The 24,655-nt window shown below is 34.3% G+C and overlaps 5 protein-coding genes across 6 annotated transcripts in view; 3 read left to right on the top strand and 2 right to left on the bottom strand.

The window, feature by feature from the left end:
* Window positions 1-218: 218 nt before the first annotated feature.
* LOC106099790 lies at window positions 219-6,514 on the top strand. The gene is made up of 7 exons (XM_013278452.1): window positions 219-425; window positions 637-842; window positions 993-1,215; window positions 1,788-1,969; window positions 2,262-2,400; window positions 2,964-3,094; window positions 3,558-6,514. The coding sequence occupies exons 1-7, from the start codon at window positions 384-386 to the stop codon at window positions 5,854-5,856; spliced, it is 3,222 nt and encodes a 1,073-aa protein (XP_013133906.1). The 5' UTR covers window positions 219-383; the 3' UTR covers window positions 5,857-6,514.
* A 252-nt stretch (window positions 6,515-6,766) lies between these two features.
* LOC106099493 (growth hormone-inducible transmembrane protein-like) lies at window positions 6,767-10,345 on the bottom strand. 2 transcript variants are annotated; one of them, XM_013278053.1, is made up of 8 exons: window positions 10,150-10,345; window positions 9,818-10,014; window positions 9,521-9,626; window positions 9,076-9,217; window positions 8,730-8,905; window positions 8,187-8,347; window positions 7,767-7,899; window positions 6,767-7,098 (listed from the first exon to the last, which is right to left on the bottom strand). In XM_013278053.1, the coding sequence occupies exons 2-8, from the start codon at window positions 10,005-10,007 to the stop codon at window positions 7,011-7,013; spliced, it is 996 nt and encodes a 331-aa protein (XP_013133507.1). In that variant the 5' UTR covers window positions 10,008-10,014; window positions 10,150-10,345; the 3' UTR covers window positions 6,767-7,010. The 2 variants fall into 2 exon arrangements, with proteins under 2 accessions (XP_013133507.1, XP_013133508.1); XM_013278054.1 differs by having other exon boundaries at window positions 10,187-10,345.
* A 291-nt stretch (window positions 10,346-10,636) lies between these two features.
* LOC106099723 (nucleolar complex protein 2 homolog) lies at window positions 10,637-13,751 on the top strand. Its single transcript, XM_013278349.1, has 7 exons — window positions 10,637-10,861; window positions 10,944-11,158; window positions 11,258-11,441; window positions 11,681-12,510; window positions 12,584-12,799; window positions 13,034-13,578; window positions 13,660-13,751. The coding sequence occupies exons 1-7, from the start codon at window positions 10,801-10,803 to the stop codon at window positions 13,670-13,672; spliced, it is 2,064 nt and encodes a 687-aa protein (XP_013133803.1). The 5' UTR covers window positions 10,637-10,800; the 3' UTR covers window positions 13,673-13,751.
* The window catches only part of LOC106099722 (hydrocephalus-inducing protein-like), a 27,551-nt gene continuing 16,550 nt past the window's right edge, over window positions 13,655-24,655 (bottom strand). The window contains exons 48-81 of the mRNA XM_013278348.1: window positions 24,406-24,648; window positions 24,144-24,323; window positions 23,655-23,946; window positions 23,342-23,590; window positions 22,940-23,261; window positions 22,723-22,865; window positions 22,542-22,642; window positions 22,202-22,374; window positions 21,940-22,130; window positions 21,698-21,807; window positions 21,410-21,587; window positions 21,193-21,306; window positions 21,028-21,118; window positions 20,761-20,952; window positions 20,488-20,674; window positions 20,139-20,307; window positions 19,758-20,050; window positions 19,395-19,587; window positions 19,039-19,260; window positions 18,772-18,938; window positions 18,457-18,644; window positions 18,143-18,386; window positions 17,844-18,024; window positions 17,516-17,685; window positions 17,246-17,378; window positions 16,886-17,031; window positions 16,531-16,666; window positions 16,289-16,441; window positions 16,037-16,204; window positions 15,593-15,817; window positions 14,969-15,190; window positions 14,650-14,795; window positions 14,042-14,222; window positions 13,655-13,783 (exon numbers count right to left, since the gene is read on the bottom strand). Coding sequence (XP_013133802.1) covers window positions 13,655-13,783; window positions 14,042-14,222; window positions 14,650-14,795; window positions 14,969-15,190; window positions 15,593-15,817; window positions 16,037-16,204; window positions 16,289-16,441; window positions 16,531-16,666; window positions 16,886-17,031; window positions 17,246-17,378; window positions 17,516-17,685; window positions 17,844-18,024; window positions 18,143-18,386; window positions 18,457-18,644; window positions 18,772-18,938; window positions 19,039-19,260; window positions 19,395-19,587; window positions 19,758-20,050; window positions 20,139-20,307; window positions 20,488-20,674; window positions 20,761-20,952; window positions 21,028-21,118; window positions 21,193-21,306; window positions 21,410-21,587; window positions 21,698-21,807; window positions 21,940-22,130; window positions 22,202-22,374; window positions 22,542-22,642; window positions 22,723-22,865; window positions 22,940-23,261; window positions 23,342-23,590; window positions 23,655-23,946; window positions 24,144-24,323; window positions 24,406-24,648 — 6,232 coding nt within the window. The remainder of the gene's footprint in view (window positions 13,784-14,041; window positions 14,223-14,649; window positions 14,796-14,968; window positions 15,191-15,592; window positions 15,818-16,036; window positions 16,205-16,288; window positions 16,442-16,530; window positions 16,667-16,885; window positions 17,032-17,245; window positions 17,379-17,515; window positions 17,686-17,843; window positions 18,025-18,142; window positions 18,387-18,456; window positions 18,645-18,771; window positions 18,939-19,038; window positions 19,261-19,394; window positions 19,588-19,757; window positions 20,051-20,138; window positions 20,308-20,487; window positions 20,675-20,760; window positions 20,953-21,027; window positions 21,119-21,192; window positions 21,307-21,409; window positions 21,588-21,697; window positions 21,808-21,939; window positions 22,131-22,201; window positions 22,375-22,541; window positions 22,643-22,722; window positions 22,866-22,939; window positions 23,262-23,341; window positions 23,591-23,654; window positions 23,947-24,143; window positions 24,324-24,405; window positions 24,649-24,655) is intronic.
* Window positions 13,684-24,655, top strand: part of LOC106099434 — a gene marked incomplete at its 3' end in the record, with an annotated part of 32,884 nt that continues 21,912 nt past the window's right edge. Inside the window, exon 1 of the mRNA XM_013277992.1 lies at window positions 13,684-13,762. The remainder of the gene's footprint in view (window positions 13,763-24,655) is intronic.

Raw genomic sequence — 24,655 nt, 5'->3', positions numbered from 1 at the left:
TTATTCCAAAGAGCAGAAAACTCGCACATCAACGGATCGTTTAGCTCAATACAAATCATTGTCCACCACACTTAAAACCCAAGCCCAAATCTAGATATATGAACACAATATTCCTTAATTGTAAATCTTCTCATATCTAATGATTTCTATTTTCAACTGAAAAAAAAAACCAACAGGGACAATTTTATTTCTATCAATGTCACTGTCAATGTGACTGCTTCGTCAGTCTTCGCATTTGCAACTTGATTTGGTTTAGTACCAATTATTCAAAGAATTGTGTTTGAAATTGTGATATGTTTCAATTAATTATGTCGGTTTATGTATTCACGAATATTTAAAATCGATTTGTTTCAACATCTGTCAGGTTATAGTAATGAGTAAAGATGTTTGGCTACAGCAAAGAAGCAGTTAGAGTGAAAGTCAAGGTTTGTATTGTTTCGTTTCATAGCCTATTAATAAACCATAAATTTTACTGAAATACTTGCTAAATAAATTTTTAATATTTAATAAATGATGGAGCACATTTTTTGTATTTGATTTATATTTTTATTCTTTCAAGAACTACAGTCAAATTAATATTTACTTCTTGATTTTTTGAACCCAAATATGTATTTATTGTTTATTCGCTTTTGTCAGAAATGTGAAGGGAAACTACAACCAGAGCTAAGGAAATTTTCTGTGGATCCACAAATAACTTCTTTGGAAGTTTTACAGAGCATTTTAATTAAAGCATTTGATATTAAGTCTGATTTTACACTGTCATATAGGACATTTGATGATTATGGACAAGACATTTATTTACCACTTCTTTCTGATTGGGACCTTGATGCTGCTTTTCTCAAGTAAGTAATCATGTGGTAAATTTTTATATTGTATTATAAAAAAATTACAATTTATGCACATATGCTCATATAAACGGTGTGATGAATGTGTGTGACGGTGTAGCTCATATGATGAAAATTGGGTCATATATTGTTTTATTTTATGAATAGGGCTCATAATATAGCTCAAACTCAGAGATCAGAGCCGTGTGTTCAACTCAAAGTGGATATGAAACCTTTTGCGGAGGCGTCAGAAGATTGGGAGCCTCCAAACATTAGCCCAACAACAGTAGCACCACAACCAAACAAAGAACAACCAACTGTTTGTCCAGCTCCACAACAAATTGAAAAACAAGAATCACAATCTGGTTTTCAAGGGTTAATTATGAACCAGGTATTTCTAAATGTAACAAAAATACTTCTTCCTCTGTTAAACTATCTTATTCCAAGTGTCTCCAATCATACTAAAATTAATAATGTGAAACTGGGTTGATATATGGAAGATTGTTACTATGACAAAAAGACTTCATCTATCTGGTTAAAATTTGGTAAAGCCTAGAAGAACATATGCCGATTAAGTTTTTTTTCAATACTAGCTGTTGCATGCGAATTTGTCCGCGTGGTGTTATAAAACATACGAACTATAGAAATAATAAAAAGCTACGTACCCCTCGGGAACCGGACATTTCTCGGAGACGAACCTTATCCCATGTGTACTCCAGACTTTGTTTTGTATCTGTGCCAAATTTCATGGAAATCCGTTCAGCCGTTTAGGCTACAAACGCTAACAAACATTCATCCATCCATTGTAACTTTTGCATTCATAATATTTATATGATTGATTATCTTACATTCTATGTTCTATAACATATTTTCCAAAAAATAGATAAAAGGTAGATCAGCTATATCAGATTTTTAAGACTTAAAAAAAAAACTCTGTTTAATTTTTTTTTATTTTATTGATAGGTAGAGAAGACATTCAATATAGTATCAAGGGCTTTAAATTTGTATGAGGATCCTAACACCCCTCCTCGAGCACCACTCAATGATATTGAGTTCAGGTCGTTCCTGGATGCAGTGGGTCAAATAACAAACACTTCAAAGTTACGAGAGGTCATATATTGCGGTGGAATTGAACCTAGCTTGAGGTATTTGAAACCTACGATAAAATTTATATAGAAAAATGATTTGAAAATTAATTGAGAAGATAACTTAAGGCAGAAGTCTCAAGGTCACAACTGGTGCAAGAGTTTCTACAGTTAAAAAACTTGCATTAAAACATAGTGTACCCAAGATTAGAAAATGCAGTTCAAATTACCTCATTTAAACTTAGTTTTTTTGTACTGTTATTTAGACTTGTAAACTAATTATTGTTTTTTATGAGAGTAAATTATTTTTTATAGATAATAAAGCTAATAATAATAAAACTTTTAATTTCAGAAAAGTAGTATGGAAGCATATTTTGAATGTGTATCCCGAAGGTATGACCGGTAGAGAACGGATGGACTATATTAAGAGAAAAGCCAATGAATATTATGCGCTTAGATCTCGATGGAAAGACTGCATTCAGAGAGGAAAGGTAATAAAATTAAATCATAAATTTACATCTATTCTTAGTCTACTATCTATACTAAAATTATAAAGAGGAAAACTTTGTTTCTTTTATTTCAATGAGTAGGCTGAAAATCTTTTTAATTTTAAAAATTCTTTCACAGTTAGAAAGGTAATTTATCTGTGAGTAACACAGGCTATATTTTTCCATTTCTTTATAATACCATTTTTAAATTTCACGTGGACGGAGTCGCGGGTAAAACCTAGTAATATTAAAAAGAGGAAACATCTGTATTTTTGGGTTTTTGTATTTTTTTATGTATCCGATTGACATAAAAACTACTTGGCCGATTTTAAAATTTCCCTTACCGTCTCTTTTATAATTTTTTTTTTATTTCACGCGTACGGAGACGCGAGAAACAACTAATGTATAATTTTGCAGAGAAAAATAAAGTTTATTCACAACTAGCATCATCATTACTTAAAATGTAAATACATATATGTATTATATTGTGTTATTGTCCTGAGTATCTTATGCATAGATTTGTATGGTGATTTATTTTAATTGTTTAAACATAACAATGGTTGCAGGTGGACGCTGACTTAGCTTACGTTACAAGTATGGTGAGAAAAGATGTCCTACGAACGGACAGACATCACAACTTCTACGCTGGAAGTGATGATAATCAAAATATTGCCTCTCTTTTTAACATTTTGACGACGTAAGTACTTATTAAAATACACACTGTCAAAATTTTGTCTGTAAAAATATGTTCATAATGTTTACCTCTTGGATGAAATCTTACTTCTTACTAATCTGTACTAATATGATAAAGAGGAAAAATTTGTATTTTTTCTCGGAAACTACTCAGCCAATTTTATATTTTCACCATTAGGAAGATAATTTATCTGTGAGCAGCACAGGCTAATTTTTTTAAAATATTATTTTTATTTGGTTGATGGATGTTTGTAAGAGTTTGTAGCCTAAGTCTTAACGGATTTCGATGAAATTTGGCATAGATGTTGAGGATAGTCGAGAAAAATACACGCTTTTTTTTACTTTTACGTGGACGGAGTCCGGGGCGATAGCTAGTATAAATCAGAATTGCTCTATATCCTGGTACTGTCATATTAAAATAATTTAGTTTTTAAAACACTTGTAAGGTGGTTTACATTGTTTCCCAGGTACGCACTATATCATCCCACGGTGAGCTACTGCCAAGGAATGTCGGATCTGGCGTCGCCGCTGCTGGTGACGATGGGCGACGAGGCCCACGCCTACATCTGCCTCTGCGCCCTCATGACTAGACTCTATCCTAACTTCCTCTTAGATGGCGAAGCTATGACATTAAAATTCAGCCATTTAACCGAATCGCTACAAGTGTACGATCCGGATTTCTACAATTACTTAAAATCTCAACAAGCTGACGATTTGTTGTTTTGCTATAGATGGTTACTGCTCGAAATGAAACGAGAGTTTGCTTTCGACGACGCATTAAGAATGCTCGAGGTTTTATGGGCTTCGTTACCGCAGAAAACGCCATCGTTTGAATTACCTCTCAAAGAGAAAGAGTTCAATCCGACAATAGAGGAGGAAATAAACCCGCCTCCTCTGAGCCCGCTGGTCAAGGCTCCACGAGAAAACGCCTACACCAAAGTTTGCGCTATCAGACGACAGAGCTCAAGCTTCAGTTTAGCGAACATCAAAGCCCCAAAACTAGTTACGATCAAGCAAACTAATCACAGTTTAGATGAAAACGTCACTCGTAAAGCTTTAAACAGCACCTCACTAAAACATGCCAAAGAATTTCAAAGTCTAGACGACGCCGTTCTGCACACACAAAAACCACAAAATGAACTTCTTGAATGTATTAAAGATGAATGTAAGGAACAAATTTTAAGCAATAAAGACACAAAATTGACCGTCAAAAGAAATATGTCAAGTGTACCAGAACATGTCAGGTCTTCGGAGACACAAGCTGCAAGCGTTCACGATTGGTCGAGTGATGAGAACTTAGTGAACGGCACCGCACATTCGGATGTCAAGGAAACTCCGCTCGGAAGTCAAATAAGGTTATTACGGGACAAAATATCTATTCATAACAATCGGTTCTTCTCATCCTTAGATAAACTTGACGACCAAACTGTCGCGGATGCGAATAAACCCAAGATTAAGATGATAAAAAATTTGAACGAATTTCTAAACTTTGCTACGGGAACTAAATCTGGAAACTTTAAACAAGAAAAACTCCAACGAACTCAATCCATTATAGATAGTAAATCATCGCAAGACTGTCCACGAATTACTTTAACTAAGACTTCTTTCGATGAACATGATTTAAAGACTCTCAGAGGCCACAAAACATCCAAACCTTTTCAATTGGATACAAACGATGGGAGCAGCCCAGACGACTCCCAAGAATACTATCCCATGACGACTTCTATGACAAGGGAACTGAGACTCGAACTGGAACATTTAGATCGACAAGTGTTCGGATCATCCTACGTGAACCGACGCAGCATGATCAGTGACTCTCCGTCTGATTCTACCAGCACCGAGGAGAGACCCACTAACAACTATACCGAGCTAAAGTCCGAATGCATTACCGCTTTAGAGATACAGACAGAAAATGTTGAACCATATGAAACAGCGAAAAAATCACCATTGTTTGAAACTATTAAATCGAATGCGAGGAGTGCGGAGGATATTTATCTATGGGAGAATCCTCTCCATAGAAACACGCCGACGACTCGCACCACCGCCAGCTGCCCGCAGACTCCCGATGAGCAGGCGGAATTAGACTTCGACGGAGACACAGGGGAAATATTTGAAGAACATTCCGGTAAAAAATCCGTCACACCGATACGACTGTTGAGGAAGAATCATTCCTTGGAAGCACAGGACGTATCTCGCGACAATCATAAACATTCCGAAGGACATTCCAGCGAGACTGACTCCTCCGAGAGAGACGGCGTCGAGTCGACAAACACGGGAACCCTCAAGGACAGTGAAAATCAAACCACGCCAAATTCTAAATCGCACAAATTCTTTTCCAACATGTCACATGAACTGGAAAATGCGAAAAAAAATTGTGAAACTATTCTGATCGCTAAGCAATCTAATTTGCATAGCGTGGCGTCCACGATTAATAATTTTCAGAAGAAATATGAAGTGTTTAAGCCGCCGGTGCAAAGAGCCGTCTCGTGTTCGGGAAGCGGGGAGGGATCTACAAAGATAAGCATCGGCAACCTGCCGGCGCCGACTGTGTTCGGGGGCGGGAACCCCTTCCTCATGTTCCTCTGTCTAACGGTGCTGCTGCAGCACAGGGACTACGTGATGAGGAACCGCATGGACTACAACGAACTCGCGATGCATTTCGACAAGATGGTCCGCAAACACAATGTAAACAGGGTATTGAACCAGGCGCGACAAATGTACGCGATATATTTGAAACAACAAGCGCAAAAGACTGGCGACACTTGATTAGTATTATTTTAAGCACCGAGATCTCTTCAATTTGCTCATAAGAACTTAATGTAATTATAACAACTGTAGAGTATAAGATTACTTATTTACTGATATCTCTAATTACCGCCTTCATTTATCAATAATTGCTATATTTTGCAGTATTAATCTTTTTTGTTTATTGTCTAAAATTTATTGAAACAGACTTCTTCGTTTTTTTTACTTTGTGTTACAAAATAATAGGCATGTTGACAGCTCTCTTAAACATTTATGAGAATTAGGGTACTCAGGGATTCTGGTAACAAACGTAACCAAGTAAAAAAAATAAGTTCTTAAACACGAGTGTTACTAGTACTGGCAAATTTAACTCGTTTATATACTCCAAAGATATAATTGTGATATTACCTGCATTTATTTATAATTATGTATAATTTAAAACAATATTATGTACAGTAAAATTATTGCACAATTCAAGTAACATTATGAAATTCTTTGAATATATAAAACAATGCTTATATTGTTATGTTTTATTGTAAAGTATTTATTAAATCGAGATTATTGTTATTCCATGTATTCCAGGATTTAAAAAAATGTAAGCTTCTGAGGCTTCACAGTTAATATTTAAGCCAGCGCGTATCTTCTCAAACTTTTATTCCGTTTAAAATAGTACTTTTGTAAATAAATAATAAATAATTTAACATAAATGTTAATTTTATTGTTCAAAAATTTCTACTGCAAAATTTTATGTATAAGAGCGATTGTTTTGCAGCCAATGCAACTGCGTGACTAAACGGTTTTGCGATAGTTTAGTCAAAGGTGTACTTGCGCTCTAAGAAATGTAGTTTTCTGTGATTATTGATTTCCTTACTTCTGTCGCCTTAAGCGATTCTTTTCAGGAAATTGGGTAGGTAGAACAAAAAAACAAAAGTCATTTGGGATGATGTATTTCCACAAAACTGTTAATTTAATAGATCATGCCTCGACCAACTAAAACTTAATCAAACTTAACATCGAATCTATCTTATATATTACATTATATCACATTCGCGATTTTAACTCTAAATAAGTTATTGAAATTTTGTTGTTTTACAATGCTGTAAACAATAACGCAACTAAAATTATCGAACATATGTGAATAATTTATGTGGGGGAATATTTTATTATTGTCAGTGTTACTTCCTCCTGTTGCCGCCGGAGCCGGAGAGGATCATGGCGATGCGCATGAAGATGTTGAGAATGTCCAGGTACACCGAAATGGCCCTAATAGAAACAATAAATTAAAAATTACAATTTAAATCTGAATCTTCTTACTAGTATTATAAATGCAAAAGTTTGGGTAAATGCGAATGTTTAGATGTAATTGGATCTCAATGAAATTTGGCATAGATGTAGAAGATAATCTGGCAGAACACATAGGCTACTCGCTTTTGTTTTTTTTTTTTAAATTTCATGCGGACGGAGTCACGGGCGAAAGTTAGCATATATTGTAAAGAAGAAAATTAGTACTGCGTTAGAATTGGCGCAAATCTAGACTACCGGCACAGAAGTTCCTCCTTATCTGACAGCTGTCAAACGTCATTACACGTATTGGAATAGCGCGCCATCCTGGCGGGACCTCTAGCTGAGTGTTTAGCTTATTTACGCTAGTACTATTATATTAATTACCAGCTGTTTATGATCCCTTTCTTAAATGGAGTTTTTTTTACAATTTATTTACCCGCCTAAATTTATAGCGTCAAAACATATAGCCTAAAGCGTGTCGTTAGTGTAGGGCTTTTTATTAAAGAAATAATTATTCAAATATATACTGTGGTTGCTGACATCCTACGCCACAAAGTAGTGGGTGTTTACGCTCTATTATATTAGTATAGAAATATATATTAAAAATATGTACTGTGCAAATGGAACTAAAAGAAAGGTTTACTCACGAGTTTATTGGGTCATAAGGCTGGAATCCATACATGGGATGAGTTTCCGCGCGCTTGATAATAACCTGCGTGTCGTAGAGCAGGAACCCGCTGAACACTACCAGCCCACCGTACAGGCTGAGAGAATACAACCCTGGAATACAATAAAATAACTTTAAAAAATCAGAATTATTTCAATTACATTTATATCTGGAGAACATTTTCATATTTGCTTTAAAGTGAACAAATAATTAGATTAAAAAAAGCCTTTCATACTGATATCATATTTATGACAGATACTAAAATTTCTAGAGTTTATAAAGAACTAGCTTTAGGCCACAACTCCATCCATGCGGAACAAAAAAATAGTAGTCTTCCAGACTTATTATAACCAACATCTATCCATCCATCCATCCAAAGATTCGCATTTAGTAATATTACCTGCTCCGAGTGCAGTGGTAGGCGGCAGGAACATGCTGGCGAGCGAGGCGGCGAACACGGCGCCCAGCCCCATCGCCAGCGGCGCGCGCATGTTCAGGAACTCCCCGGAAGGCGCGCACACCGCTATCGTGCTCAGACCACCCACCACTCCCGCAGTGTACCTACACTCATTAGACCCATTCTAGTTTCTATGATTAACTTTGCAATAACAGTAATCCAAGGGAAATGTTCAATATCTATCAAGCAATCTACACATATGTACAGCTTGATTAACTTACAGTCATCCCTAACTTATAGATAGTAGGGTCTGACTCGCTAGTGATGTAAATGCATAAAAACAATTACTAGTTGTTACTTCCAATTTCGTCTGTGTGGAACTAAAAAAGTCTATGTTACTTACTCACGGATAACATAGCTTTTTAATGGTGTAAGAATTTTTGAAATCGGCCTAGTAGTTTTTGAGTTTTGACAATAATACAAAATTCCAAAAATACAAAACTTTTCTCTATATAATATTAATATATGAGTATAGATAATACTTACATAGCGGCACGGGTCAGTATGGGGCCGCCAAGGAAGCACATTGGTGCAATAACAGCACCCATAATACCAGTGTGCACAATCCAGGCTAGCTGTTTAGGTCCAAACCCTGGCCTGTACTCCATTCCACGCACAACCATTCCGGACCCAATCATAAGACCAAGTGTGATTATGATAGACTGAAACATACATATTCAGTTTAATCATACTAATATTATAAATGCGAAAGTTTACATGGATGGATTTATGCTAGGTACTTCCAAAACGACTCAACAGATCTTAATGAAAATTGGCACAGATGTAAAGATGTGAATGACAAGTAATTTAAAAACCATTGTACAATACATACCATCCATCCATTGCGTGCAACTAAATTAAGCAATGCGGGTGTTCTAAACACTGTGACAGCACTTCCAGCAGTCAAAACCAGAGAGCCAGCAATATAACCATAAGTTGTCTTGATGCGATCCTTTACATATTGCGGCCAGAGACTGGAAATAAAAAAAATAATTATTACCAAGCATGTTTTATCATTTTTCCTCTAAAAGATTGGCTAAAAAGCAAAACAATATTTTTCATTGTATCTAGACTAATAAAAGCTGCAGTTTTCGTACAAATAAGGTGGAACAATATGTATCAACATTTCCCAAAATAAAGCAGCATATTATCAGATTACTTGATTATAAATTTCTTTAGCTAGGTGTAAATAACCTACAACTTTATCTAAAGCTTATGCAAACAAATATCAATCAAAAATTATCAGTTAACTTAGACATTATAGAAAAAAAACGCACTGTGACTCCTGCAATGTGCCAGGTTTTACTCCAGATCCATAGTAACAGAGAGCAACAATACCCACAGCGGAGGCACCCGCCAATGCACCTTTGCCTAAGCTGAATGCTGTAAACAGAAGATTTGATTAACACTTGCCATGCCACTTAAATTAATTATATGAAAGTGAACTTGCTAAGCAATTTGATACCATTTGATGGGAGCTTAATTGAATTTTTGATAATAATTGAAGTTTTTTTGATAATGATTGTCATAAAAACTATGTGGTAAGGAAACGAATAATTCAAATGTAGATATACCATTAGGTCCAGCTGGTGCCATTAATCTTTCCCATAGGGTTGGCTGTGATCTAGTGCTAACACGGGAACGGGTTTCACGTGCGTAATTCCTTATGACATAATTCTTTGGAACAAACTTTGCTGCTAACGGAGTTTTTAATGTTTGTTGTACGTTTAATGTCGAACGAAGAACGCACACTCGAGACAGCATGATGCAACTGAAAGCAATACCGAGAAATATGTATTAAAAAAATTAGTATACTTCTAATTACGTATTCTAAAAATGATGATCAATAATCATATAAACAAGATGAAACACTACTTTTTCTTAATGTTGTTATTCATTTACTTACTTTGGGTTTTCACCAGATTACGAAATATAAAGTTTACCGGTTAATACAAAGATACTGCTGCCGATCTGGCCCGGGATGTAGATGTTAAGCTGCGCAAATTTAATTTCGTTGCAACAGGATTCGATAATGTTCTATTATGTTCTTGTTCTGGAAAATATTTTTTTTGATTTGATTAAAACATAGTCTATGAGTTCAATTCAAGGGCGGTCATAGACATATGTTTTTTTAAGTAATAAAAATAAATTGTTAGAAAATCAATAAATAAAGCCATTTTTAGCGAATGTCCGATTTTAAACATGAAAGTAGAGCGATATCTAGAAGTACATACAAAACAAAAGTAAAAAACAAAAGTAAAGTACAAAACATTTAGTTTAAAGAACATGTGCACTTTTAAATTAACATAATTTTCTACTTTAAGTATAGTCTGTTGAGATGGTTTCGACAGATTTTTTTCTGAGTTAGATGCCAGTGTCAAAATATGTCAATGTCAACTGTCATTGTACCGACTGATTCACGTGCGATTGTTGTGTTTTATTGTGACCATGCGGTGTTAAATTATTTAACCATACGTTTTAATAGTACTTAAAAGGCTCGTAGTAGGCTAAAAGTTTCGTAGAGTTACATAGGCTGCTTTTTGTTTTATTGTAAAAAATGAAAATGAAGAAGTCTAAGAAAACACCACAAAAGTCTGAAGAACCTCATGACGATTTAGGTTACATTTAATTTAAATTAATTTAGAAAAAATCTGTTTATTGTTATATACTTGTTTTTATACTGACGTGTTTTTGTTTTAGATTCTGAAGAAGAATTATCCCCAGAGGAGCACAAGAAATCATTAGAGAAGTTGAAAAAGATCGATCCTGATTTTTACAATTTTCTTGAAGAAAATGATGAAAACTTGCTGAACTTTGGTGAAGATTCTGATGATAATGGCTCTGAAGGTGAAGATGAAGAAAAAGTACATGAGCCAGGTCCTCTCCAAGGTGACAGTGATGAGAGTGATTTTGAGGTAGATATAATTTTGTAGATTTTAAGTCTTTCTTCATAAATGATCTAAGATTTGTAATTAAAAAATTTTAGTCATAAAATAATCAGTATTATTATTTAGGATGAGGATACAAAACCGGCAGTTGGTAAAGTGACTCTTAAACTAGTAAGTCAGTGGCAGGCAGAATTACAGAGTGAGGGAAAAATTAAGCTTCCCACATTGACTACTGTCATAAAAGCATTCAATGCAGCCATGTTGCGAGTTGCCGGTGATGAGGGTTCTCAGGGAGAGTTCAAAGTCGAAGGTATGAAAATCGTTAGCTGATTGTAGTAATATTTAGCCTAATAATTAAAATATTATCATTGTCATTATCAGCCTTTATCAGTTCACTGCTAAATATGCCGTGACATTGAGGCCTCATCTGTGCTTGCATAAAAGTAAAGAATGATGGGATTTACAAAATTAAAAGAATTCAAGTTTTTTGACTGTTTTAATTTTTGTTTCGATTTGTGATATATATAATTAAAATACATTTATTTTTAGGATCTTCTGTATTCAATGCAGTCATACAAATGTGTGTGTTATATTTACCTGGTGCTATCAAGAAATACCTAGGTATGGAGCAAACAGGAAAAGACCCACAGAAGTGTAAACACTTTATAAAGATCAAGGGTCCATTAATGTCATATCTCAAAGATCTTTTAAAACTTCTGAGTGGAGTGACATCTGAGAATATTTTAACAGTACTCCTCAAGCACTTGCACCAAATGTCTGTATATGTAGCTTGCTTCAGTCGTATATCAAAACAATCATTAAAAAAACTTATAACATTATGGAGTACTGGTGAGGAAACTGTAAGGGTTTTATCATTTTTGTGCATTCTAAGAATAACAAGAAATCAGCAAGCAGCTCTACTTGATTTAGTGCTTAAAGCAATGTACATGACGTATGTTAAGAATTCCAAATTCGTAAGTCCCTCAACCTGGCCGGGTATAAACTTCATGCGAAGGTCTCTGGTGGAAATGTTTTCTTTGGACTTAAATGCTGCTTACCAACATGTATTCCTCTACATTAGGCAGCTGGCCATACATCTCAGAAATGCAATTGTAGTACAGAAAATAGAAAACAGACAAGCGGTTTACAACTGGCAATATATAAATTCTCTACATTTATGGGCAGATTTGATAGCGGCAACATCAAATAAATCTCAACTTCAACCCTTATTGTATCCATTAGTGATGGTTATCACAAACACAATAAAGTTGGTCCCAACTCACCAGTACTATCCACTTAGATTTCATTGTGTTGAAATCCTGATAAATCTTTCAAAAGAAACCAATACATTCATTCCAATTCTACCATTCTTGGTAGAGGTAAGTTCATATAACTTGTGCTAATCACATTTTATGATTAGAAACTTGCAGTAATATTTACTTATTTTTTTAGGTGCTAACGACATATGACTTCAACAAAAAACACAAGAAAGTTTCAATGAAGCCTTTAGATTTCTCTTGTATTTTGAGATTAGCAAAGTCGCAATTGTCAGAGAATGGTTTTAAAGACTCTGTTATTGAGAGGGTGTATGCACTATTGCTGGAATACACAGCTAATGAAGCACACAACATTGCCTTTCCAGATATCAGCTTACTTGCAATTTTACAGGTAATTCTTACTTTGATACTTTTTATTTTTGTACCGATTGTCTGCAATTTAAAAAAAGTGTCTTTGTATCCTACATTTCATAAAATCCTCTTAGTTCCGAAATCAAATCTATATTTTTTTTCTTTTCATTACTAGGAAGATTTTGTTTACGTTTTTCTTATGGTTTTTTCTTTTTTCATGCCAAAAATGTGAATTGGTAAAAATTTATAGAATAACCATTTTTTTTGTTTTCAGATTAAGCAGTTTTTAAAAGCATGTAGTGTTTCAAACTATACGAAAAGGATGCGACAGTTGATGGAAAAGATCGAAGAAAATTCCCGATTTATTGATCGCGAACGTTCAAAAATCAGTTTCGCATTGAACGATGATAAGATGGTGTCCGCCTGGGAAGCTAATATTAAAGCAAAGGGAACTCCATTATACACTTTCTATGAGAATTGGTCAAAGATCAATAAGATTCAGAAACGTAAGAAGGTATCTAAGAATGATGAGACAGGTGTAGAATTGCCCATGATAAAGAGACCGAAATTACTTGATGGACAAGAATTAAAAACAAACAAAGACAAGGATAGCGGCCCTATGGAGTTATTCCCATCTGACAGTGAGGATGATACTGCCAACTTTAAAATGTCAGATGAAGAAAATGAAACAAAACCTAAAGAAAAGAAATTAAAGAAAAAGAAGACAAACAAAAATAAAACAAAAGCATCTAAGGAGTCTGTGCAAGAAGACATAGCCGACAAAGAGGATGTTGTTCAAGATTTTAGTGTTGGTGATTGGTAATAAAACACATTTATAACATGATTTATTGGTTTTTATTTGAACTAAACAAAAATCGTAACCTTATTTAAACATTTAAGGTACGCCTTGTAGGAAGAATGTCCAGTGAACTTTTGGTTCACTCGGCTCGTGAGTCTCTATGGTGAGGCAACCCGTAGGAACTTCGTCTGGCGATTCCATGAGGTAAACTGGCAAATATAACTCCTGTAAAAAAAACAAAAAGAAAAAAATATAGGCAGAAACAGAGGCACTACGCATCATGTTTAATGTAATCATAATTGTTACTTATATACTGCTATATCATACTAAAGGTTCTAAAGGCTGGCAGTGCAGTTCTTCTGGTATTACGGATGTCCATAGGCGGCGATAAACATCTCGATGTTCCCGCTGCTTGTTTGCCGCTTTCTCATAAAAAAAATTATCCCGAAAAATGCAGAGTATGAACATCGAATGACAACATACCTTTTTCGGTTTCAAAGTTTCGTTTACTGATTTTAAATAAAATTCTTCTTGATCGATACCGAATTTAAAAGTTCTCGTGTCCATAAAGACGTTTTTGAACGTTATTATCGTGGACTCTCCTCTTTTCACCAAGTACGGCCCTTGAGGTTTTGGCTTCTCGCCTTTACCTTTTATGTTGTACCTGCGATATTATTAAAAGAACTAGAATAATGAATTAATGTTTTATTACATAATAACAGAATTATCGTTTAGCTCATATTCCAGAGGATTTACGATACATATTTTTTTTTCTCAAAGGCCATCTAACGGCATGGGTTTTATTTTTCCCGAAGAAAAAATAATCGTGTGCAATGACCTCGGTACCCTTGATTGTTGCTATGCCCCTAATAAAATTGTGTAATCACTATAACTAGCTGTTGCTCGTGAATTTGTCCGCGTGAAATTAAAAAATGTAACCGATGTTACTCACTGTTTGATGGTGATTGATTGATAAAACGGTGGATTTTTAAAATCGGCCTAGTAATTTTTGCGATATTTCAAAAATACGAATCAATTCGCTTCATGATAATAGAATAGATATATGCGATTATAAAATGATATCTACTTACACAAATTCACCAGCAGTAGGCGAGTTCAAAGAAACCCTGCAATCTTGGCAGCCAATTTCAGTCGGCTCGAACCAAGCCTGTACTTTACCTTTCTCCAAAGGACCAAGTGCGTATTTTTCCTCAATTATAATCGAAGGATGGGAAACCTAAAAAGCTGTCTTATTACAAGTATAAATATAATTAAAACCAAGTAATCCTTCGACTATTAGGAGACGACTACGAATCGGACGAAGCCTAATTTCACTTTATCAAACCGTTTAGCCGTTTAACTGTATCGGGCCATTCTCCTTGTTGGACAGATAATCATTTTTGTTTTTACCGTAATATTGAAATCCGCTTTTTGTTCTGTCTTATTCTGCACCCGTAATCTGAAAGGGACGGAGGATCCAATCGACGTAGCAAATTCTAGATTTTTTTCTTTAGCTGGCAAACAAATAAGAATCACTTTGTACATGTAAACGCCTACAAGTGGGTTGAAAATTTGTAGGTATTCTTCTGTTTCACCAACCACAAGAGGAGCATACGTCAAAGTTATTGGCGCCTGTAGAAAAAAAATACATTACTCAAATTACAACGAAAATAATTCGTAAGATACGAATTGGGCAACTTGACTTGTGACTTTGAATACGACTATTTAAAGTTGCCAACTGCTAGCTTAAAAATAATCTACTACAACTTGGTAATAAGTTATCTTTCTAATAACTACAGATGAAAGTTTAGATGGATTAATGTTTATTAGAGTTTGTAGTCTAAACTGCAGAAGGGATCTCGATGAAATTAGGCATAAATGTAGAGGATAGCCTGGAAGAGCACATAGATTACTCACTTTTGTTTTTTTTTTATACCACTCGGGCAAAAGCTAGTAGGTTAATTAAATACAGCATAATATGTCTTACCCTACTATAAAAGTTTAAAAGTGGAATAGTAGAATATGAACGCTTACTTTGGAATTCCTGTTAATCTTAATCACTTCAGAGCTGTCTAAATTTTCGCAGTGAATGTTAAATTCCGCCTCTGTGCTGAGAGGGTTGAAGATGGACAACTCTTTTTGCACGGACTCCCGCGCACGTGATTTAAATATCATGGTACCTTTGATACCACTAGGTATGACTGTTATTGCAATGTTGTAGAACTGATATTCGCGTGTTTCTTCATTTGTAAATGTAACCTGTAAAATAGTAAAAGAGTATTTTTTCAATTAGTAAAACGAAACGCGCATTTGGAGCTTGCACTTTACAAAAATGAATTGAGAAAATAATGTTATCGGATTTGTAAAAGAACGTTAAATAGTTTTGAAAATAGATTAAACGTACTATAATATGTAGAATAAAATATTTGGTGAGGTATGAGGTTTAAAATACATCCAATAAATGGAAAACTAGCCGACCTTTGCCTCCATTTCGCATTGTTCATAGCAGACAAAGGACCAGCGGCAAGTCGCCGTGGCCTCGCCCCACACCTTGATGGTGTCCGGATGTTTTATCTCATAGTAGCCCTCGTACTTGTCAGGAAAGATCTTTACAATTTCTGATGTTACAATGTACGATTCGGGAAACTAAAACAGAAAAGTTTCTATGGATTTAGTAATCACTTGATTGGATTTGAATACTCTAATGGCACTAGGTAACTTTTAACTGACCTCTGTAATATTATAAACTAACAATTCTTCAGTATGCACATCCTTTTCTTTGACAGTAAGTGATAAATCCCCGTTAGGGTTCGGATGTGTAGCGATACCAATAAGATTGATGAAGAGAGCGCTCTCTCCAAGAGGCGAGTATAGCACTTGTCCCTAAAAATCGTGCATAAAACGATACGAATAAAAGCTTATTTCTTTAAAATAGCATTATTATAATCAATCTCATTTAAAATCATACATACCTCGTGTTTACCGAAATATTTGGGCTTAAAATAAATAGGTATATCGAACGTCGTGTTAGCTTCAATGTTGAACTCTTTGAGCGTGGTAAACGCATCCCCTGTCACTTCCGACAACACCAGCCACATTTCGTCGGTACTGTTCGACAAACGTTAAAATATTAATAATTTTTAAAACTTATTAACAATGCAGGAAAAGCGATATATGTATTACGAATATAAATTGGTCTCTACTATGTCATTCGTAACGTTCTTTAAAAAGGGTACAGACAGTAGAGCTTATATTTGCTTCTAAGTTAAGTAGATTATAGTTGGATCGTTTGTAAATCAAATATTAACATTACCAATGTATACGTACGGGTTAGTGACCACAAGATGTTCAGTCTCTATTTCCCTGACGGGACATTCTATAATGATTGTCTTGTTCTGAACGGCGCCGGCGTCAATGCACGTCGCGTATAGAGCCAATTCTAAAGGCTTGTAGTTCTCAATGTTGCAACTGGCCTACAGATTTTTGTCACTTTATTATTACATATTACAACCTTAACTCTTCATAGTAACTTTAAAAAGTTGAGTAGTGAGGTGACTATCGGTTTGAATTATTTATCTTATAAATGAAAATGTAGTTTGTAAAATTTAAAATAAGCCTCAGATAGTTAATTGTTGCGTTTTTTAGCAGTTTTTTCGTTAACAGTTTAATGTCAAGAGCTAAACTTACCCAAACTTTAATAAAGGGATTATGGTTTGCCGGCCTGAAGGTGACAGTAAAAGTGACATCGGTACGCGCCGCTATGTTACCTTCGATGGGAGATATCGCGAACTCAGCCGTCTTTAGAGGCTGCCACCAGAACCTAACATAATATTTTGTTTATAATATGTACGTTAGATATATTTCGTGCAGCTTCAATCTGTCACTTTATCAATAAGATTTAAAAAAAGTAGTGCTCATTAGTTTCTTAATCAGATAATATTTTTAAGTAGATCTTACCTAGCACTAAAATCTCCTTTATTTTGTAACATAACCTTTAAAATCTTACAGCCTCTTTTGCGTACGCGACCGAATTGAAGGGAGTTTTGACTTAGACAAAGACTCATGCCCGTTGCACTGCCGCTCAGTTGTACCAGAGGGCGCTCGAAATGAAACACTTTCATCATCAACTAAAAACAAATGATGTAAAAAATTTACTTTCTTGTACACATTTTTAGTAGAAATCACTGTATTAAAGTCGGGCATTGTCAAGTACAACTTTAAAATTATATTTTCAATACTAAAGGTTACGATGTAGTGGAGGAAAAATGTCAATATAAACGTATACCTGAACGTTCAATTTGGTCATAATGCCAACAGGTTTAAATTGAATCTTCAACGGAACCTTGTGATATGGTTGTATGGTGCATTTATTAGGTATAACTTTTAACGATGAAAGTGCATTCTGTACATCTAAAGCAATTTGTTCTTGAATTTTATCCTCCTTGTAAGCTTTTAGCATTTCATCCCTGTGAACAGGTAGAAAAAAATAATAAAATAGGTCAAACAAAAATAGGTATCAATAAATATTTTAAACTTATACGTTAACGTAGTAACTAAAAAATAGTTATAAAACAATCCCCAAACCTGTCATGTCCAGGATCACTTCCTTGAACGCTAGCTCTGAATCCTAAACAAATGCTTGTCGCCTCAGACTTGTTCGTATCGTCGACTAAAGCGTATGTGTCTTTGAAAGAGAAGCTCGCGTCTATCGGCACTTTGCTGTGATTCATTACTTCTATTTGACGCACTATCTTTTCACCAACTTTAACAGGACCCAAGTCAAAGCTTTTCTGACAGCCATCGTATAAATCAAACAGCAGTGGTACGCCTAGATATTAAAAAAAGGTACAATTTTTAAAAACATGTATTTTTGGAGGCTCCTTTTTTTATCAACCTACCTTCTCCTCTAACTGTAACAATTTCTTCACATAACGTATTCACCCAGAATTGCAATTTAAATTCATACACTTTGACTTCTCTAGGGCGGAAGTAAATTGATATTTTCATACGTCCTTTCGGCTCCACTGCGTACTCTTTATTGTACTGCACGTACAGTTCCGGTAAATTGGAAAAGTTAAGGTCAACACTGTAAAACAAATGTATTTTTTGGTTTAACAGTGTTTATATAAATTAGTTTGAACGAATAGTTACGTGCGAAATGAGGTTCATATGTAAATTAATGATAATCTGTTAAAATATATGTAATATCATACATTAAAGGCACTTCGTCAGAATTCTCAAAAGCAATGTTTTTTCTATACGTAGTCTCCGGAGCATTTACTATACATTTTCCAAAGTCGAATTCCATGCATGAGAAATGATATTTAGGCTTTTCAATTTCCGCGTGAAGATAAATTTCATATTCAGGACCATCTACTATCTAAAAGTGAAAAAGTCAAGTTTACTTTTTGTACTGAAAAACTAAACGTAAAAATTCACATCATAACCGAACAGTACAATTGTAATAAATATTAACTTACAGACAATGTGACAGGGAAAGCATGCACAGGAACTTGCTTAAGATTGAAATGCAGAATGCAGTCGATCTCGTTCCCAGGCGTGACGTGACCGATATTTGGTTCTATGTCCACTTTCAAATACTTCTTGACTGGTGTACTGGAGTAATGCCACTCGAAGAAAAACGTCGCGGAACCATCGTTCTTTATTTTGAACGGAACTGTCCTTTCGTAGGTTGATGCAGTCTAATTGACAATACAGTCATGAAAAAACATAATAAAATTGTCGAAGGAACAGGAAGGAACAAATTAACGGAAAGCAATGATTATGTCCTAGTTTTACCTGTATAAAGCGATATATGATAAGTCAATTACCATACCTTATCTAAATGAATATTCGTAACAGCTTCACTTTTAAGTGTGTGTTCATTACCAATAAGATAATACGTAACTATCGGCTTGATAGAGTAGCTCAGAGCATTAACACATAACGTTAACACTTTTGTCATATGTTTAACACTGCAGAATATCTTAAATGATAACGGACCATCGTGTATTGGAGTATAAATTATACTGAAAACATAAACATGCAAAGTTTTAACATAGCGAATAAATGATGATAACGCTCAAATAAACTAGGCATTAACTAATTAACAATGTAAACAATATTATGATAATCGCTAAAAGAACATGAGCAAAGAAAAACTAGAAACTTCTTCATGCAATAGCCAATTTTTACTTACTTGATCGGGGTTTCAGAGTGTGGTTTTAATATTCCACGTTCAGGCATTATCACCACTGGCGTTTCTCCGGATTCATCGCATAGCGAGTTCCCTTTAAATTCAAATGTTAGACATTCATCCTCGTTATTCTTTAATTTCACCACGTTTTCACTTGTAAATCCAACCAGAGAGTTTCTTATTAATAAAATCGTCGGCACGAAGGCAACGTTCGATTCCCTTACAAAACCTACAACTAGTAAATTTATTACCAGCGAATGGATAGGAATTAAAAATTTCCATTGGGATTCGTAAATCTGAAATCATCCAATACATATGAATTCTTGACAATGTAATAGTAATTATTCTTGAGTAATTATAATGTGTAAATAATGTTGAATTTACCCCAGGATCTGTCGGTGAAAATGAAAATACAACATCAGTTGATGTACCGCCTTCCACATAACCTTTTAATTTATTACAATGGACGGGAACAAATTCTTGTGCTTCTGACATCACTACTTCGAATATGAACTCATACGATTGACTCGTAGGATTAATTACACTGAACGATCTGGAAGGAAATAACAGTTTAGATGAATGTTACTCTTATGAAAGGAACCCCAACTAGAGTTTGCACTAACCTAAAGTGGGCCGAAGATTTATTTGATAATAAAATGCTATGGTTAATCTAAATAAATATTTTAATTAAGAAACTATTATATGTTAAATAGCCATAGGAAAAAAAGGTTACTTCTTATAGCATCCTGGTCCAAGGACTTTAAATTCTAACACCATTGTATGCGGAGGTAATGTTCCTGTCGCCTTCCTCTGTCCTGATGTTAAGTAATCACTTTCTTCTATATCAAGATGTACGTATGGTATGAATGATCTAGCTGTCATTTTGCAAGTTATATTTTGATCGTAAGGATCTAAATTATCTGAAATTTTAAGTCTGTAAATCTAAACTCTATATTATACACTAACACTTTTGAATGTATGATACCATGGAATTTATGATACTTACCTATAGTGCTTTGTAATCTAACTTTAAACAAGAATGCATCTTGCGGTGAGAAAGTTACTTTGAAGATTTGACTTTCATTAGGATTTAAACATGCTTTCTCGGGTTCAATGTGGAATGGTAAATCAACTTCAAACCAAGTATCCACACTGTCTCGGCTTAAACTGCCACTGAATAATGTCATCTTGCTAGGATCTGATAGAACAATAAAAGAGTTACAGTAAAGAAACTTCGGTATTGAAGATAATGTATTCTTGTATGTATAATTACCATTATTAATATGTTCAATAACCCTTTCTACAACACCTGTCTCGGTTTCATTGGTTTTGTGTAAACTCTCAGACGATCCTGTCGGGGCATCCTAAATAAAAACATATTTTGTTTTAGTACATTAAAAATTATTATCTTAGTCATCATGTAGACATATAATCCTACCTTCAAAGCATTCTTCTTAATTCTAACAGGAAATTCGTCATCTACAATGAAATTCCATAAAATTTTCATAGCTACTCTTCCTATATTTTCCACTTTGAAATCAAAACTTCTTTTCTACAAAGCATAAAAGTATTAATTAAAAATATATTGCAAAAGAAAGAAATGTTAAAACACGAAAAAAAAAATAAAGCAGGAATAAAACCAAACGCTGATAAACCTGGTAAATAAATGTGTCTTGTAAAGTTTTCTCTTCTTCTAAATCACATTTATATTTCGTGTATTCAGTTTTGACTGAATAAATAATGACTATAGTAATATTTCCAGTTAATTCGTTCGCTATTGATGACGTTTGATCTTCTATTATCGTATCACATCTTTCATTTATGTGTGCATCTCTAAAAAATGCAATGCTTGTTAAAGTTCCGTTAACATACATTTGTACTTATACCCTTTAACTTATTGTCACTCCAAGAGTGAGTAGGTTTTAAATTCGTTTTACTATTACCTGTTACGATTAAATAAGGTCATTGTTTGTCTATTATCCCACGTTATTTCTCTCAAATCGGCCGTCAAAGAATCATCACTAACTACTGTTAACGAACAAGTTACAATCTCCTGAAATGTTCAGTAAAATTAACAAAACAACGCGGAGATCTTAAGTGAATACAAATAGAGAATAAAGAAACAAACAATTCAAAGTTATATTCAAATACCATAATTCATGTTAAAGATAACTATGTTTCTTACCTTTTCAAGATCAATCGGCTGTGAAGAATAGAATATAACTTCTAAGTCCTTCTCTTCGCCTGGAGATATGTATCCCGTAGAAGGTCTTACAATAACATAGTCGCAATCGACCCAAACAAATTTATACACTTTTTCGGAATTGTTCATCATTATTATTGATCTCTTTTGTGTAAAACATAATTGGCAGCCCCCTAAAATTAAACGGTAATAAATTTTATTAACAGTTAAACAGGTTTAGCAGTTTAATGTTAGAAAAGCATACCTAAATCCAAAAGATATTTAAGAACTGGAGTTTCAGCGAAAGAGTCGCTTTCACTATGTTTTATAGATGCTTGAGAAACCTTTTTACTTTTCTTCGAATCTGTAAACTTCAATTTCTTTTTGTCCGATGAAGATTTGCTTCGTCTTCTCGTATCTGTTGTTGATATTGTTGATCTGAAAGTTTGTTGGCTACTAGATTACATCATCATTTCCTAGTTCTTATTCTACTCCCATTTAGTCAGCGTAACAGTATTTTCTCTTCTAATGTTCTTTTTTAAAATATTAATCTTTCTTTCGTTGTCTTAGTCTATAGATTTATACATAGGAAATGTCTTACATACCTTTCTGAATATTTATACGTATCCAGGTCGATGTCCATCGATATCATTTCAAGTCCCATTAATATTACGTCTTCCATAAATGCTTCGGCTTCAGATAATATCTGTTAACAGTGCGTTAAATTATATCACACATAAATACTAAATGTATGTTATATTTTCCTTCTAATCTTTTAAATATTACCGTATACTTTTCAAATGGATTATTAACAACAGAAAGTACAATATCACAGTGCGTTTTCCCTTTTTGTAACGGACTGAAATGTACGTAAAGTGTTACAATTTCATTTGGTTTAATTGATATTTTCAAGGTTACATTCACATTATCTGAAAAATAATTAAATGGCACATCACATTGTCCAAATATCATAAATATTCTTGACTCTAAAATTTAAAATTACCATTGTTCCCGTCGAGGACTACGAAATCAGTATCTGGGGCAGCTGTGAGCCAAAACAATGGCCGCCCTTCATCCATTGATGATAAAATGTCTGCCACAACTTTGGCATTCACAGGACTTATATTCTTAAACGATACATGCCGACTGCTGACAGAACCCAAGCATGTAACCGGAAATTGTAGTATCGTAAATCTGTTACTTTTCACTTGAGGCGTCACTAAATGAATCCTAGGTATTACCCCTTCTCCAATGACACATATTCGAAAACTTTGAGTTTGGCCCTCTAATTTCTTTAAATTAACTTCTAACACTGCTCTGTAATCCTTAAAAAAATAAAAAAAAGCATTATCTTGTTCTTATAATCTAAATTCGTTTAGAATAATTTATACTAGTAACTTTTTACCTCTAAAGCTTTCGGATTGAATATAATATTCAATTTTTTGTGCATCAACGGTTCTATATGAGTTTCATATTTATCTAAGTATAATATTTCTTGGTTAGTATTCTTTTGGTAGTGTAACTTCATTGTCAAAGCGCAGGGTACTAATCCACTGTTGTACAAATCCAGTGCTCCCGTGTGACTTGTGTTCACGACAACGCCGTAGAAATATAATGTCACGATGTCTTCAACGAAAACACAATGAGGTGAAGACTGAAAAACATTTATTATTTTACTCAAGATATTAGTCGAAAGGATAAAAATTTTACTGTATTACCTCTGGTGTTGGATATTCTGATAGATTTTTAACAATCATGTGTTCTCTAAATGTTGTTTCCAAATTCCAAAAGTCAAGTATTGGTAGAGCTCCAGTTCCCACTAGTCTTAACGGAACTCCATTAGCTTCAGCGGGACAAGTATCGCTCACGACAAAATGTATAGTTTCTTCAAATTTCTTTGGAGCTGTTGCTAAAAATTGTATTTGAATAACTCTGCTCGTGGAAGGAGCTAGAAGATTGTCTTCGTTCATTATTACAAAGTTTCCGCATCTCAGTGGTGGATTTTTTATTCTGTAAATAGAAATATTCTACGCAACCAATACTTTTAACAAATGAAGCACATATGTATAGATGGATAAGTTAACTGACCCGGTGGGCATAAGTCAAATTAAATTATGATAGCTCAGTATGTTGTTTAATTTTCTGAACCAAATGAGGTAAATATCCTTGTATTATAATAATCAAAAGTAAATATTATTTCGACGTACTTGTTATCTTTTAATTTTGGTGGTGGCGCAGCATCAGGGTCCACTTGATATTCAGGCGGTAAAATTATTTCATATATAAATGGGCATTTACTTGTGTTGTTTAAGATGACGTCTCTTTTTACACCCTCCCCAACTGGTAGAACATGGAAATTCAATTCACCCAAAGGAAAAAGGGTAAAACTGAAAAATGAGTACCAGTTAACATACCACACCATCCGTTATCTGATTATTTTAAATATATTTGGAAATAAGTCATACTTACGTGTTATAAAACGATGCAATTGTCACACAGATTGGGAATTTAGCGACAATCATTTGAGTTTTGCTACCATCTAACAATGTACAAGTGTAGGCAGGAACGTTAACCAAATTCAATGAAGTGGTGGGCGTGCATTCAAACTCTACAGCGACCAGTTTAGTCGTAGCGGGCAACATTCCACTTTCTGGACTAACTTCGAAAGATTTCAATAAAGCTGGTTCTGGGAAATTCTTAACTTTCTTCAACCTGCAAA

This window comes from Papilio polytes, unplaced genomic scaffold (assembly GCF_000836215.1).
Source record: "Papilio polytes unplaced genomic scaffold, Ppol_1.0 DF824102.1, whole genome shotgun sequence".
Classification (NCBI taxonomy): Eukaryota; Metazoa; Arthropoda; class Insecta; order Lepidoptera; family Papilionidae; genus Papilio; species Papilio polytes.
Note: the sequence above shows the minus strand (reverse complement) of the source record. Positions and strands in the feature narration are given on the sequence as shown.

What these genes read in the sequence shown, in the direction of transcription:
- LOC106099790 (XM_013278452.1), top strand. Translation starts at nt 384, where the DNA reads ATGTTTGGCTACAGCAAAGAAGCAGTTAGAGTGAAAGTCAAG. An exon ending in CAGTTAGAGTGAAAGTCAAG is followed by an intron (nt 426 to 636) that starts GTTTGTATTGTT and finishes CGCTTTTGTCAG; the next exon opens with AAATGTGAAGGGAAACTACA. An exon ending in CTTTTTAACATTTTGACGAC is followed by an intron (nt 3,095 to 3,557) that starts GTAAGTACTTAT and finishes ATTGTTTCCCAG; the next exon opens with GTACGCACTATATCATCCCA.
- LOC106099493 (XM_013278053.1), bottom strand. Translation starts at nt 10,007, where the DNA reads ATGCTGTCTCGAGTGTGCGTTCTTCGTTCGACATTAAACGTACAACAA. An exon ending in GGCACCAGCTGGACCTAATG is followed by an intron (nt 9,627 to 9,817) that starts GTATATCTACAT and finishes TTCTGTTTACAG; the next exon opens with CATTCAGCTTAGGCAAAGGT. An exon ending in CCTTATGACCCAATAAACTC is followed by an intron (nt 7,099 to 7,766) that starts GTGAGTAAACCT and finishes TGTTTCTATTAG; the next exon opens with GGCCATTTCGGTGTACCTGG.
- LOC106099723 (XM_013278349.1), top strand. Translation starts at nt 10,801, where the DNA reads ATGAAAATGAAGAAGTCTAAGAAAACACCACAAAAGTCTGAAGAACCT. An exon ending in AGAACCTCATGACGATTTAG is followed by an intron (nt 10,862 to 10,943) that starts GTTACATTTAAT and finishes TTTTTGTTTTAG; the next exon opens with ATTCTGAAGAAGAATTATCC. An exon ending in GGGAGAGTTCAAAGTCGAAG is followed by an intron (nt 11,442 to 11,680) that starts GTATGAAAATCG and finishes ATTTATTTTTAG; the next exon opens with GATCTTCTGTATTCAATGCA.